Source organism: Gopherus evgoodei, chromosome 12, assembly GCF_007399415.2.
Source record: "Gopherus evgoodei ecotype Sinaloan lineage chromosome 12, rGopEvg1_v1.p, whole genome shotgun sequence".
NCBI classification, from domain to species: domain Eukaryota; kingdom Metazoa; phylum Chordata; order Testudines; family Testudinidae; genus Gopherus; species Gopherus evgoodei.
The window spans coordinates 5,674,573-5,687,838 of record NC_044333.1 but is presented as its reverse complement, the minus strand read 5'-3'; the positions used below and the strand labels follow the sequence as shown (position 1 = coordinate 5,687,838).

The 13,266-nt window shown below is 61.4% G+C and overlaps 1 protein-coding gene across 3 annotated transcripts in view; it reads left to right on the top strand.

Moving 5' to 3' along the window:
• FHOD1 (formin homology 2 domain containing 1) overlaps nt 1-13,058 on the top strand; it is a 63,837-nt gene extending 50,779 nt beyond the window's left edge. For all 3 annotated transcript variants that reach the window (XM_030581365.1, XM_030581364.1, XM_030581366.1), the window contains 11 exons: nt 89-205; nt 2,279-3,132; nt 4,577-4,729; nt 6,841-7,023; nt 7,523-7,642; nt 8,499-8,660; nt 9,045-9,235; nt 9,627-9,819; nt 9,923-10,085; nt 11,261-11,437; nt 12,026-13,058. In XM_030581365.1, the coding sequence (XP_030437225.1) occupies nt 89-205; nt 2,279-3,132; nt 4,577-4,729; nt 6,841-7,023; nt 7,523-7,642; nt 8,499-8,660; nt 9,045-9,235; nt 9,627-9,819; nt 9,923-10,085; nt 11,261-11,437; nt 12,026-12,108 (2,396 nt within the window). In that variant the 3' untranslated portion in view covers nt 12,109-13,058. The remainder of the gene's footprint in view (nt 1-88; nt 206-2,278; nt 3,133-4,576; nt 4,730-6,840; nt 7,024-7,522; nt 7,643-8,498; nt 8,661-9,044; nt 9,236-9,626; nt 9,820-9,922; nt 10,086-11,260; nt 11,438-12,025) is intronic.
• The last annotated feature ends 208 nt before the right edge of the window (nt 13,059-13,266 follow it).

Sequence of the window (13,266 nt, the reverse complement as noted above, 5' to 3'; positions counted from 1 at the left end):
GTCCCGGGGCCAGCCTGCACTCCTCACCTTGCCCCTGCCCTGCCCAGCAGCGCCAGGCTTCCTAATGACTGCTGTGTCCGGGCTGCAGGGAGGCTGGTGCTGAACGAGGAGAAGGAGCAGAATGAGACGGTAAACGAGCAGGAACCGCGCCTGCCGTCAGTCGGGATCGCTCTGGGAAGGGACGAGAATGGAGACGGCACATCAGGCAAGGACCTGCCCTGGGACCAGATGCTTCTGCCACCTCAGTGGCCCCCCTGCACCCCCTCCCCCAAACACGCCTGCTTCGGTGACTAGGGACCCAACCCCCCCCACCTCCTGGAGCCGCCTGGCGCCTCCTGGAGCCCCCTGCCGCTTGTCATGGCTCTAGCATTCCCTCCCAGTTGTGCCAAGCGGCCGCCTGTCCTGCCACCCCAGAGAGGCGCATCTAGTGCCGAGGGAGGGAGGCTTCACTGCAGCAGCAGTACACTGCCCTGGGGGTCCCTGGGCAAAGGGGCTGTGACAGTCAGTGAGAATGTGGGGGGGCTAGGGGAAGGGGCTGTGGCTGTCAGTGAGAGCGGTGGGCTAAGGGGCTGTGGCAGTTATTGAGAGCCGTGGGGGCACCGTGGATGAAGGGGCCGTGGCAGACAGTGAGAGCGGGGAGGGGCATAGGCAAAGGGGCTGCGGCAGTTGGTGAGGGGGGGGCACGGTGGGCGAAGGGGCTGTGGCAGTCAGAGCGGGGGGGGCACGGTGGGCGAAGGGGCTGTGGCAGTCGGGGAGAGCGGGGGGGCACGGTGGGCGAAGGGGCTGTGGCAGTTGGTGAGGGCGGGGGGGCACGGTGGGCGAAGGGGCTGTGCAGTCGGGGAGAGCAGGGGGGGCACGGTGGGCGAAGGGGCTGTGGCAGTTGGTGAGGGCGGGGGGGCACGGTGGGCGAAGGGGCTGTGGCAGTCAGAGCAGGGGGGGCACGGTGGGCGAAGGGGCTGTGGCAGTTGGTGAGGGCGGGGGGGCACGGTGGGCGAAGGGGCTGTGCAGTCGGCGAGAGCGGGGGGGCACGGTGGGCGAAGGGGCTGTGCAGTCGGCGAGAGCGGGGGGGGCACGGTGGGCGAAGGGGCTGTGGCAGTCGGCGAGAGCGGGGGGCACGGTGGGCGAAGGGGCTGTGGCAGTCGGTGAGAGCGGGGGGGCACGGTGGGCGAAGGGGCTGTGGCAGTCGGTGAGAGCGGGGGGGCACGGTGGGCGAAGGGGCTGTGGCAGTCGGTGAGAGCGGGGGGGGGCACGGTGGGCGAAGGGGCTGTGGCAGTCGGTGAGAGCGGGGGGGCACGGTGGGCGAAGGGGCTGTGACAGTCGGCGAGAGCGGGGGGGGCACGGTGGGCGAAGGGGCTGTGGCAGTCGGCGAGAGCGGGGGGGCACGGTGGGCGAAGGGGCTGTGGCAGTCGGCGAGAGCGGGGGGGCACGGTGGGCGAAGGGGCTGTGGCAGTCGGCGAGAGCGGGGGGCACGGTGGGCGAAGGGATTGTGGCAGTCGGCGAGAGCGGGGGGGGCACAGTGGGCGAAGGGGTTGTGGCAGTCGGCGAGAGCGTGGGGGGCACGGTGGGTGAAGAGGCTGTGGCAGTCAGAGAGAGCAGGTGCAGGGGAGCATAATGGAACTGGATGTGGGCAGGGCCAGCTTTAGGCCGATTCCCCCGAATCGGGCCCCAGGCCTAAGAGGGCCCCACGCCCTAAAAAAGAGCACCTAACTTTTTAATTTTTGCTCACCCGGCAGTGGTCTGGGTCTTCAGCAGCACTTCGGCGACGGGTCCTTCAGTGCTGCGGAAGACCCAGAGCGACTGAAGGACCTGCTGCTGAAGACCCAGACTACTGCCGGGTATTCAAATCGGGCCCCGCACTTCCTAAAGCTGGCCCTGGATGCAGGGTGGAGCTTGCAAACTCAGAACGGCTGCCATGGAGGTTGACTGACTGGCCTGATCTCTGTCCCCGCTCCTTGGCCAGCACTGGGCCTTGCAGCGCAGGAGATCTGTGCCTCTGAGCCAGGACAGCCTGCAGGGAAAGGCACCAGATAGTGACCAGATGTCCTGATTTTATAGGGATGGTCCTGATTTTTGGGTCTTTCTTATATAGGGTCCTATTACCCCCAGCCCCCTCCTGATTTTTCACACTTGCTGTCTGGTCACCCTAGCGCCAGGCCAGCTATGGCCTGACATCTAGGGAAGCAGAGGTGAAGTGTGCTGGGGTGCAGGGAGGCAGTGGCACCGTACCCATGGGAGAGTGAATACCCTGGACACACTCTGTCCTCTGCTTCCTCCACAGGGCGCTGTGTCCCCCCGCAGGAGAGTGCCACTCCCTGCCGCTCCATCTCCTTGGACAAGAAGCTGATGCGCGACATACTATTTGCCAAAAGCCAAGTGGAGCCAGAGCGGGACCTGCTCTTCCCTGAGGCATCAGCCTCTGCCCAGCACCACCAAGTGGCTGGGGACCAGCTGAGCCAGGCAGAGCTGCAAGGCAGTCAGGACCTGGAGAACACCAGGCCCAAGGGCCAGGCCCCTGACAGGCAGGTCTCCAGTGCCCAGACCCGGCTCCCCCGCACCCAATCCAGTGTCGAGGCAGAAGCCAACGCTCAGAATGTGGAGCGGGCCCTGCTGACCCCGTTTAAAAAGGACTTGGAGTTCATGTGGGATCGTCTGGAGCCCAGCCCCATGCTGCTGAAGATCAAAGACCTGGACTTCTCAGACCTGGGTGAAGAGGAAGATTCTGATGCCTTGGAGCAAGGGGCAGTAGGAAATGACTCGTTCCATGTGCCTCCCCCACTTCCTCCTGGCACTGAGGCACTGACTGTGGGAGGCCTCCTGGCTCCCCCACCGCCACCCCCTCCTCCTAGCTGTCCCCCGCCCCCTGGCTGTCCTCCACCCCCACCCCCACCGGTTCCTGGCTGCCCACCCCCTCCTGCGTTGCTGGGTGCCCCAGCGCCAGATGGCCGTTCCCCTGCCAAGAAGAAGAAGACGGTGAAACTCTTCTGGAAGGAGCTGAAACACCCCAGTTCCCAGGCTGTGGCTGGCCGGTTTGGCCGGGGCACCGTGTGGGCATCCCTGGAGAGAGTAGAGATTGACGCGGCCAAGCTGGAGCATCTCTTTGAGTCCAGAGCGAAGGAAGTGCTGAGTTCCAAGGTACGCAGCAGGTCGGGGGCCAGCGGGCCAGTCCTGGCAGCCTGCAGTGGGTGGTGGGGCACTGTGGGGTGTGGCCTGAGAGCTGGTTGCCGTGGCACGCAGGGCTCCCTGGGATTGGTGGGTGTCTCGGGCCCATAGAGGAATATTGCTGGTGTATGGGGGAGGCCCAGTGTGGAGCAAAGGCCCTGGATTAGCTGGGTTTTCCTTGTCGTTCCCTTTCTCATAGCGTCAAGAGGAGGATGGTCCTGCTGGACTTCCCAGAACCTGGTGGGGTCACAGTCCCGGGCCTACAGTCTGAGCAATGCTCAGACACTGCACCCCTGGAGTGGTTCCTTTGGTTTGGTGCGCTGAACGTCGTAGGAAAGCGTCCTCCTGGGTCATGGATCCAGTCCCTGCTGGCACACGCAGCCTGTGGACTAGTAGCCCTTTGCAGGGAAAGTGGAGTGAATTCAGTTTGTCAGTTCCACTGGAAGGTCTCACCCAGCCCTCCTGTCTGTGAATGGTCCCCTGCCAGTAGCATCCCAGCTGCCTTCCCAGGGCTGTGCTGGTCTGCACTGCTAAGGCAGCACAGGCTTGAGGGTGGGAGACAGGGTGGAGGGTAGGGCAAAATCCAGGTTTGTCACATGCAAAAAGATAAACCCAGGAGCAGACAGATTCCATGTTTTCTCCCAGGGTGTAACAGCTGCCCCAACCAAGTGTGCGGTCTGGGGAGGGAGGATTGTGTGGCTTCTCGGAGGAGCGTAATATACCACGAGAGTCGAGAATGAAATTCAGCTCTGTTGGAATTGAGCTAGTGGATCCAGGCTGCCCTGCACAGCCAGATCCTGGCTCTACAGGACCCATTAGAAGCAACGTTTCTGTAGCAGACGGTCTCTCCACGGCTGGTGCCGTTTGGGGTGCATGCCGCTATTTCTTGGTAACTGACCCCAGAGAGAGGGTCCACTCCTCTTCCTTGGGGCCAGTCGAGCCCAGGAGCATTAGTGTCCCCTCACTGGGGAGAGAGAGAGAGAAGGGGCCCAGTCTCTCCAGGCGCAGCTCGTCCTGCACCTGGCATGGCCAGTGGCATCTCTGACAACTTGAGCCCAAGGAGGTGCTCTCACTCTTGGAGATGCCAGCTGTAGTGAAAGGTCAATAGTTCTGCTGTGACCCCTACCAGCGTGCAAGGCTGTGCTCTGAAACTGCAAGTTCTGTGGGGTAATCTCCTCATGCGCAGGGGTCAGGAAGGACCTTACTTCTCGTGGGGATAGCACTGCACCATGGCCTGGGTGCATGGGAGGGTAGGTGAGGTGGAGCTGCCTTCACCGGATCCTGTGTTGGCACCGATTTGAACAGCTCAGTGGCCTGCCGGGGAAATGTGGCTGTTTCAGGGTAGCCCGTCCGCTCCCAACTTACCTTTCAGCCCCTTTTCTTCTGCTTCCCATTGCCCCCTGCCCCTGCCCCGAAGAAAGCTGCTGATGGGAAGAAGTGCACGGTGGTCCTCGACCCCAAGAGGAGCAATGCCATTAACATCGGCCTGACGGTGCTGCCGCCCACTCACATCATCAAGACGGCCATTCTCAGCTTCGACGAGTTCGCCATTAACAAAGAAGGGATTGAGGTGAGGCTGCAGTGATTCCTCCCACGAGCCGTTTCTGGCGGTAAACGTTTCCGAGTAAAGAGCAGATGAAACTCCTGCCCCGGGTGGTCACCCTGCTCGAAGCGCGTCCCAATCCGTACTGGGTTTCTCCTCAGCACCCCTGTGCAGGCGGCAGGGCTCTTGTCCCTGCTGCCACACAGAGGCTAAGGGACTGGCCCAAGGCTGTCTGTGGCAGAGCAGGGTGTTGAACTGTGTCCACTAAATCCTAGACTAGTGCCCGGACACTGGGCTGGAGAGGCCAACCGTCCTCCCTAGCCTGCAGTGTTCTCTGACAGCACTCCGGCTCCAGGGCTGTGCGTGCCACGTGGGTTTTTACAGAGCGTAACTAGATCACATAGACTGACCTGCACAGCCCAGGCCAGAGCGTATCACAGTGTGGTTCTGCCTCGACCCAGCATCCCCGGAGCACAGCTCTTAGAAAGAGAGGCCCAGATTTGATTTAAAGACTGCAAGTGACAGGGAATCTGCCCCAGCGCTAGGTCACCTGTTCCGAAGTTTCATTATCTTCACTGCTAAAAAGGTGCACCTGATTCCGTTCTGAATTCTGTTGGCTAGCTTCCAACCACTGGATCTCCTGCAGTTTTTATCTGCTCAGCTAAAGAGCCCTCATGTGTCAGAAATCTCATTGGCCCAGGAAGCCGCCCATCCAATATTCTGCTAGAGGAGCCTTAAATACCTTAAATAATTATCCTATCATTTCTTCGGGGCGTGGGCAGGGTGACTCCACCGCCCAGGCCCCAGCTCAGCTTCCTGTCGTGCATTTCCGACACGGGAGAAGAGTGCTAGGGAGAAGCAGCTGCTGTTAGGAGCGTGGGAGCTGGCACATTGTGTTCCCCAGCTTGTAGATGTTGCTGTGTTGGAGAGTGAGATTCCAGCACACCCCTTGCATTGTTCTTTCCTGACATCTCCGTGTGACAGTCGCTGCATTTAGATGCTGGGTGGGCAGCCCCCGCACATAGCTGGGTATTTGTGGGTTCCTTGCAAACAGCGTCTGCCCCAGGCTGGCAGACCAATCTCTCCCTGCCCTTCTCCAGCTCCAGAGTTCATCAGATCTCGTTGCATTTTGGTTTTGCCCCAGGCTTGGCCTGTTGATGCCTGTGGTTTGGGGAGGATGAGTGGGTGCGTTTCTCTGGTTCCCCCACCCGCTCTGTCCTTTGCTACCATGTGGCTTAGCCTTGCAGGAGGGGTGCTTGACTAATCGCTTCCTGGTTCCCCACTAACAACAAACGGCCTCCTCAGAGGAGCCCGCGTGCAAGCCCTGGTGAAGGCAGACTGGAGAGTGCTCTAAGATTGCATCCCCATCCCTGTCCCCTGTGCTCACAGCAGAGCTCACTCCCAGCTAAGCCCCGCTCCCAGCTTTGCTGCTCCTTGTGTTCTCCTCTAGCCAAAGCAAGCAGAAAAACACCCCTGCACCTCCAGGATATTGGCAGTCAAGAGTTACTCTGCTGAGGCCAAGCGCGCAGGCCTGAAGCTGTTTGGTTGCCCTGTGCCCTGTCGATGCTAGTCCTGGTGTGGGGTGAGGGAGGTGTCAGGACTCTCCCACGTAAGCATAGCCAGTTCAATGAACCATGATGTGTGACCCTTTACGGTGTCAGTTAGACTCAGGACTCTCAGTTTGTCACACCACTCTGTTTTATTAGCACAGCGTCTGCTAATAACACCCAGATAATGTGAGCACTATGCAAGACACAAACTATCTTATTTATACAGATAAAAGGGCAAGAACTTAACAGGATAACAAAGGAAGCAGAATCTGATAAGTTTACCTGGGCTAGGCATGCATATCTTATTTCCTTACTGTTACCGATCTTCTGTTAATGTTTCGCCATTAACACCGTTGTTTATGCCTAATGTTTCTTTTCCTGGCACCTGTATTTCAACATTTCTTATTTCTGGTTAAAGGTACATACAACATTTCTTTAATTCATTCTTATTTTTACAATTAAATTCATCCTACTTTCACAATGGCTACCGCTGAGACCAGCTTGACACAGTACTGCTGGTACTACTCGCTGTTTGGGCAGCTAGACCTGACCTGCTGCCTCGGACGTGCGGCTCTGTGTGTCTTACAGAAAATCCTGACCATGGTTCCCACCGACGAAGAGAAGCAGAAGATCCAGGAGGCGCAGCTTGCCAATCCCGACCTCCCCCTGGGCTCAGCCGAGCAGTTCCTGCTCACCCTCTCCTCCATTAGCGAGCTCACGTCTCGGCTCCAGCTGTGGGCATTCAAGCTGGACTATGAGAGCATGGAGCAGGTAATGGAGCAAACCCAGCCCACTGACCGTTTCCCTGGCAAACCAGACCATAAACATCCCTGACCTTTGGGTTTGGTAGTGCAGATTCCCCTGGGCATTCCCCTGGATCTCTGCGCTCCCCTGCTGTGCCTGGGGACCCTCAGCCACATACGTGAATGCCTGTGGCAATTCAGTCCCTGCCTGCTGATTGTTTTGGATGGGGGCATGGCGCATCCTCGCTCAGCAGCTGGAGGCCAAGGGCCAGGCCTGCCCTGCAGAGGCCAGCAGCCTAGCCTCCCAGGCACAGGGTTTCCCCTGGCTCGGGTGAGTTCTGCATCCTTCGGGCTGAATCCAAGGTGAATGAGCCCACGCAGCGCTGCCCCCTGTCCCAGGGTGGAGCGGGACTTGGGCTGGCTGCGGCTAGGTCCCTGGCTCCCCGGCGGAGTGGTGAGTGCATATGGGGCTGGAGCCGGACGTCGCTGATTTATCAGTCACAGCAGCTGCACCTTTCCCTGTTCAGGAGATCGCGGAGCCTCTGTTTGACCTGAAATTGGGGATGGAACAGCTGGCCAAAAACCAGACCTTCAAGTGTATCCTGGCTACTCTGCTGGCCATGGGGAACGTCCTTAACGGCTCCCAGGTGAGGGGTAGAGGGAGGGACCTGGGGTCTCCTGCAGCTGCCAGCACAGAGCTCCTGGGGATAAGGAGCTGCCAGCCTGGGCTTGGAAAGGGATGCAGAGTCCCCAGGGGGAACGGGGCCGTGCCCCCAGCGAAGCTGTGTGCCTAGACCTGCGGCTGTGCGTTAGAGAGCAGGCAATGCATGCAACAAGGAACGCCACACCCGGGGCTGCGGTGCCAAGCTGGGTGGGAATGCTGGGGGCTGGCTGCTGAGGGGGCCAGGGCCTGGCAGCAGGGGGGCCTGTAGGATAGCGCCTGGTGGGCTGACAGGGCTTAGTGCTGGGGGCTGGTCTGTTGTGTTGCTGCAGAACATACCGAGGTCTTGTCAAGTGAAAATCCATGCAGGGAAGTGTAAGAGAGCATATCGGAGGGTGGAATCTGCTCAGTGGGACTGGAAGAAACTACTAAGGGGAATGGCTATCTGTGGAATGATAGTGTTAGGGCCCACCTGGGATTGAACCAGGTGCTGTACGAACACATTGTGAGAGGCAAACCCGGCCCCCAAGAGCTCATGGGTTAAACAGACAAGGCGTGGGAGGGGAAACCGAGACAGAGAGGTGATGGCCACACAGCAGGTTGGCTCAAATAGCTTCACCTCCAGAGGAGCAGATGGCGGAGACAGTGCTGGTGCATAACCCCTGCCAGGGAGGGCCACGGGCCTGGGACTGCAGCTGTGAAACTCAGCAGGAGCAAGTGGGAGCCCGGCTGGAGAGGCACGGGGCAGAATCAGTTGCTGGGAGAGAACAGTTGACTCCAGGAAGCCAGGAGGGGTGACCCAGGATCCCCTGGCTGAGTCTGTGCCTGCGTTTGGGTTTCAGAGCCGGGGCTTCGAGCTCAGTTACCTGGAGAAGGTCTCGGAGGTGAAGGACACCGTGCACCGGCAGTCTCTGCTGCACCACCTATGCCATGCGGTGGTGGAGAGGTTCCCCCAAACCAGCGACCTCTACTCGGAGATCGCAGCCATCACCCGCTCAGCCAAGGTAAGACGCATGTTGGAACCAGCAGATATTCCAGCTCCCCCTGTACTGCCCCCAGCCATGCAGACCCAGGGAGCGACACCTGAGCCTGGCGAGCTGCATGGCTTCTGCAGGCCCAGGGCAGAACATGGGGTCATGGGATTGCAGGGCAGCGAGGGGATCCCAAGCGCAGCACAGCCATTGGGGGGGAGGGATAGCTCAGTGGTTTGAGCACTGACCTGCTAAACCCAGGGTTGTGAGTTCAATCCATGAGGGGGCAATTTAGGAAACTGGGGTAAAAATCTGTCTGGGAATTGGTCCTGCTTTGAGCAGGAGGTTGGACTAGATACTACCTGAGGTCCCTTCCAACCCTAATCATCTATGAGTCTATCTTCACTCCTTCCTCAGGTTGACTTTGACGAGCTGGCAGAAAGCCTGAGCCAGCTGGAGCGACGGTGCAGAGCATCATGGGACAACCTGAAGGCCATCGCCAAGCACGAGACCAAACCGGGCCTGAAGAGCAAGCTGACGGACTTCCTGAAGGAAAGCTCCCAGAAGATCCACATTCTGAAGGTGGTGCACAGACGCATACTCCACAGGTCGGTCTGCCTGCTAGGCATGGCTGCCCTTGTGGGGTGGCGGGCAAATGGCAGGGGAGAATTGGCTGGGGGGGAAGGAGTGAGCGGGGGTGACGGGAGAAGGCTGTGGGGGGGAGCATTTGGCTGGGGGGAGGGGAAATGTTCCTCATTCCCAGTGGAGTTGAGAGTGTTCCCAGCCCTGGGGGGGCAGAGAAGTGGAGGTGGTGTGCAGGGCTGGTGAAGCAGGAGGGGAAGGCGGAGAGGTGGGGGATCTGGGCTTGTTCAAGGACTCCTCCCTTCTGGCAGTGATTGTCAGGGCAGCCTGAGTCAGCTCCAGGTGCAGGAGGGATCAGGGCTGGGTCATGGGCCCCCGTGTCCAGCCCTCACCCCCGGCTGATCCGTCTCTTGGCAGATTCCGCTCCTTCCTGCTGTTCCTGGGCTACCCGCCAGCGGCCGCGCGGGACATGAAGGTGACGGGGTTCTGCCGGCTCCTGCGGGAGTTCGCCCTGGAGTACCGCACGTGCCGAGAGCGTGTCCTGCAGCAGCAGCGCAAACGGGCCACGCACCGCGAGAGAAACAAGACCCGGGGCCGGATGATCACAGAGGTAAGAGGCTGCCCTGGGGGCCGGGGCGGCCTGCTGAGCCCAATACCTCCCCCTCCCCTCCCCTCCCCTCCCCTCCCCTCATGCTGGCCGTCTCTCTCTGCAGATGGAGCGATTCTCCGGCATGGCCAACAGCCCTGAGGCAAGCCCCTCTCCAGCCGTGGGCTTGACCTGCCCGGAGCAGCAGGCGGATGCAGGCCACGAGACCATGAAGAGCGTGTTGAGCTCAGCTGTGGAGCCCCAGAGCCGGCGCAGCAGGGCCAGCCGAGGTAGGGGGCACGACCATCCCGGTCACTGCACTTGCCCTTGCGGTGTGGGAGCGTGTGCCAGGCAGCAGCTGGCATGACCCTGACTGCATCCCCATGGGTGGCTCTGCGCAGGCCCCAGGCAATGGCTCAGCTGGGAGCCTGCCAGGGCCCCGTGCTGCACAGAGCAGCTCACGGATCTCACCTCCCGCAGCTGGGAGCCTGCCATGGCCCCGCGCTGCACAGAGTAGAGTCTGGCTCCCCCAGCGCACTGGGCTGCAGGCACGGATCCCACCCCCTGCAGCTGGGAGCGTGCCAGGGCCCCCCCCGCGCTGCACAGATCAGCACACTGGCTGCGGGCACAAATCCCAGCCCATTCCACTGACTCTCTGCCCAGCACAGTCTGTGCTGCAGCTGCTCCTTGGACCTGCTGTATTTGTGGGACCTCAGGGTCATTCCTGCCCATGCCCCAGTGCCTCAGTGCTAGTCTGTGAGCAGCCAGGAACCACCAGAGGCCCTACAACACGAACTGCCGAAACGCCCCTCTCCAATGGAGGACGTGACACTGGGGGTCCTGCCATCCCGTTTCCCCCACACACACACAGGCACCTTCTAGAGGACAGGATGCTGGGGGCCCAGCCCAACTCCAGGGCCCTGGCTCGCTGCCCAGCTCAGCGCTGCTAGGCTGTCCCATTCATGGGGCCCTTTGGGATCGGGGAGATGGGGCTCACTCAGGAGCAGGCAGGGTGCAGCATTGCTCCCAGCCAGGTACAGCCCCACGCTCCATGGGCTCCATGCGGCCCACTCCCCCGTTGCAGGGCATTTGGTGGGAGCATGGGGTGTGAGAGGGATCGACGGGGTGCAGAGGAGAAGCTGTTGGAGTCTTGAGGATGACAAGCATTTGGCAGTGGTGAGAGGAGATGCTTGCTGCGGGGTTAGCTGATGGGTTTGGCAGTGGGGGTGGGGGTCAATAGAGCACCCACGGGAGGGAGGTGGGTTTGGCAGGGAGGCAGTAGGGCAGCCGTGGTGGAGGTGGGAGCTGGGGGAAGGGAAGCAACTGAGTGGCGGTGGGGGCTGTGGCAGCAGGGCGTGGCAGCTGGAGGTGTTGGCTGGGAGAGGACTGAGTTTGGCAGCGGGACTGGCTGCCCCACACCAGCTGCTCCAGTCCCTCGGCCGATGTTCCTGTGCTCTCTGGGCAGGCGTGGGCCGGTCAAGTCCCTCTGGCAGCTCCGTGCCCCAGGACGACAGCTCTGGCTCCCCGGCGGACGTCTCGGATGAAATCATGGATCGCCTTGTGCAGTCCGTCACCCACAGCACCGGCCCACGGTCGGGCGCCGCCAAGGAGCGCAAGAGGTCACGTGTCAGCAGGAAATCCCGTAAGTGCCATCCCCAGGCAGAGCCTGCCATGGGGCCACGGCCGAGCCGTGCCATGGCATTGCTGGGCAGGAGGGTCTCTGCCTCTGCCAGCCAGGGTGACTCCTGGGAAACTGGCGCCATGGTGTCTGGTCTGACCTACTGGGCCAAGAGTGTCTTCATGTGCGAAGCCTGTGGGAGGCAGAGCCAGGAGCTGTGCAGGCCCTGGTGTGGACACTGCCCTGGTGCTGCTGCCAGCCCATGGGGGGAGCGTGCAGAGGGCAGACCCCAGGGCTGGCTGGTGCTGAGGGGCTGTGCAGATTGGAAGCTATCTCAATGCTGCAGAGCTCAGCCCTGCTGGGCTGGACCAGAGCCCACAGAGCAGGCGTGAGCCCCTCCAGTCTGGCAGCTGGGCTGAGCGTCTGGCCATGGCTGGATGGAGTCTCCCCCTGTGGCTGTTCAGAGCAGGCGTGATGGCGGGGGTGGAGGAGGAGGACCCACCCCTGGGCAGGGTCCTAGAGCCGTTTGCCCCCCAGCAGACCTGAGCTGTGCCCTGCCTGCCGACCCGCCCTCCCTGGCAGCAGGGCCCTAATTCTTGCCTTTCTCCCCAGTGAGGCGGACTCTGAAGAGCGGCCTGAGTGATGACTTGGTGCAGGCCCTGGGCCTGGCGCAAGCTCCCGGCGTGCAAGTGTGATGGTGGTTGTGGCCAGCGGAGCCACTGCGGATGGAGCCTGCCTAGAGCCTGCGATGCCCCACTCCCCAAAGCGAGTGGGGCCAGGAACGCGCTGAGTGGGAGCCCGGCCAGCCCAGCCCAGCGCTCTGCGGCCTGGAGGAAGGCACTCGCCAGGCAGGGCCAGTGCTTGGGGAGCACCGAGCCCCTGTCCCGGGGCCACAGCCTAGCTCTCCTGGCACCACTGGAGCCCCTCTGAAGCCACAGCGGCTACTGCTTCTCCCCACCCCCACCATGGTCTTCCCTGCGTCCTGTCCCTCCCCACACACCCTGCCCTATGGGCCCCCCCGCACCCTGCCGTCCATCCGTCCTGTGCTTTCCTGCAGTGGGACCATGTGCCGAGTGGATTTGCTCTGGGGACACTGTAGCGTTTGAGCTCTTTGCTGGTAGCTGGCGAGTGGGACGTGTGCTGTGGATTAGTTTGGCTGGGCTCTGCAAAGAGAAGCGCTGGCTGCGGCAAAGGCTTGAGCATGCATGGGCTGCATGGCACTGCCATCGCAGCTGCTCCTGGGTGCAGACTCCATCTCCTTGGGTTTGCCTCCTGCCCCTCCTGCCTTTCCCCTTCAGGTCACTGGATTCCAGGGCTTCTCCGAGATTTCCCAGGATCCTACTAGGAAGCGAGTAGCATTTCCCTAGTGGCTGGCACTGAAGTTCTCCCAGGGCTCCTGGCCCTTCCTGGGTGCTGGTGATGGGCGGGGTCTGCATGTGCACTAGCTGAGCAGTGCATGGAAGCCCCCCTCCCCTGGGGGAGCACAGGGCTGGCTGGCCACCTGGGATGTGCAGTCTGACCCCCGGTACGGTGAATCGGGTTGTGTGCGCCGTAGCCACCCTCCAGCAGCACCTGGGGTATGAAGGTCCCAGGGCAGTCACTGGGGCTGGTGCTGATTGGACTGAATAAAGACACCTGCTGTTGATTGCTGCTCTGTGGGTCTCTGTTCAATACAGCCGGGCAGGAGCCCAGCTCTCCTCTTCCCTGCCCGTCCCAGCTGCGTGCAAGCCAGCGGCTCACTAAGCTCCGGTCGCCTGACGGTGTTCAGGGAGCTCCTCGTCCCACCCCTCTGAACCGTGGGTCGCTGGCTGTGCTCCCATCCCCGAGGGGCTGTGTTTGGGGCCCATTAGCGG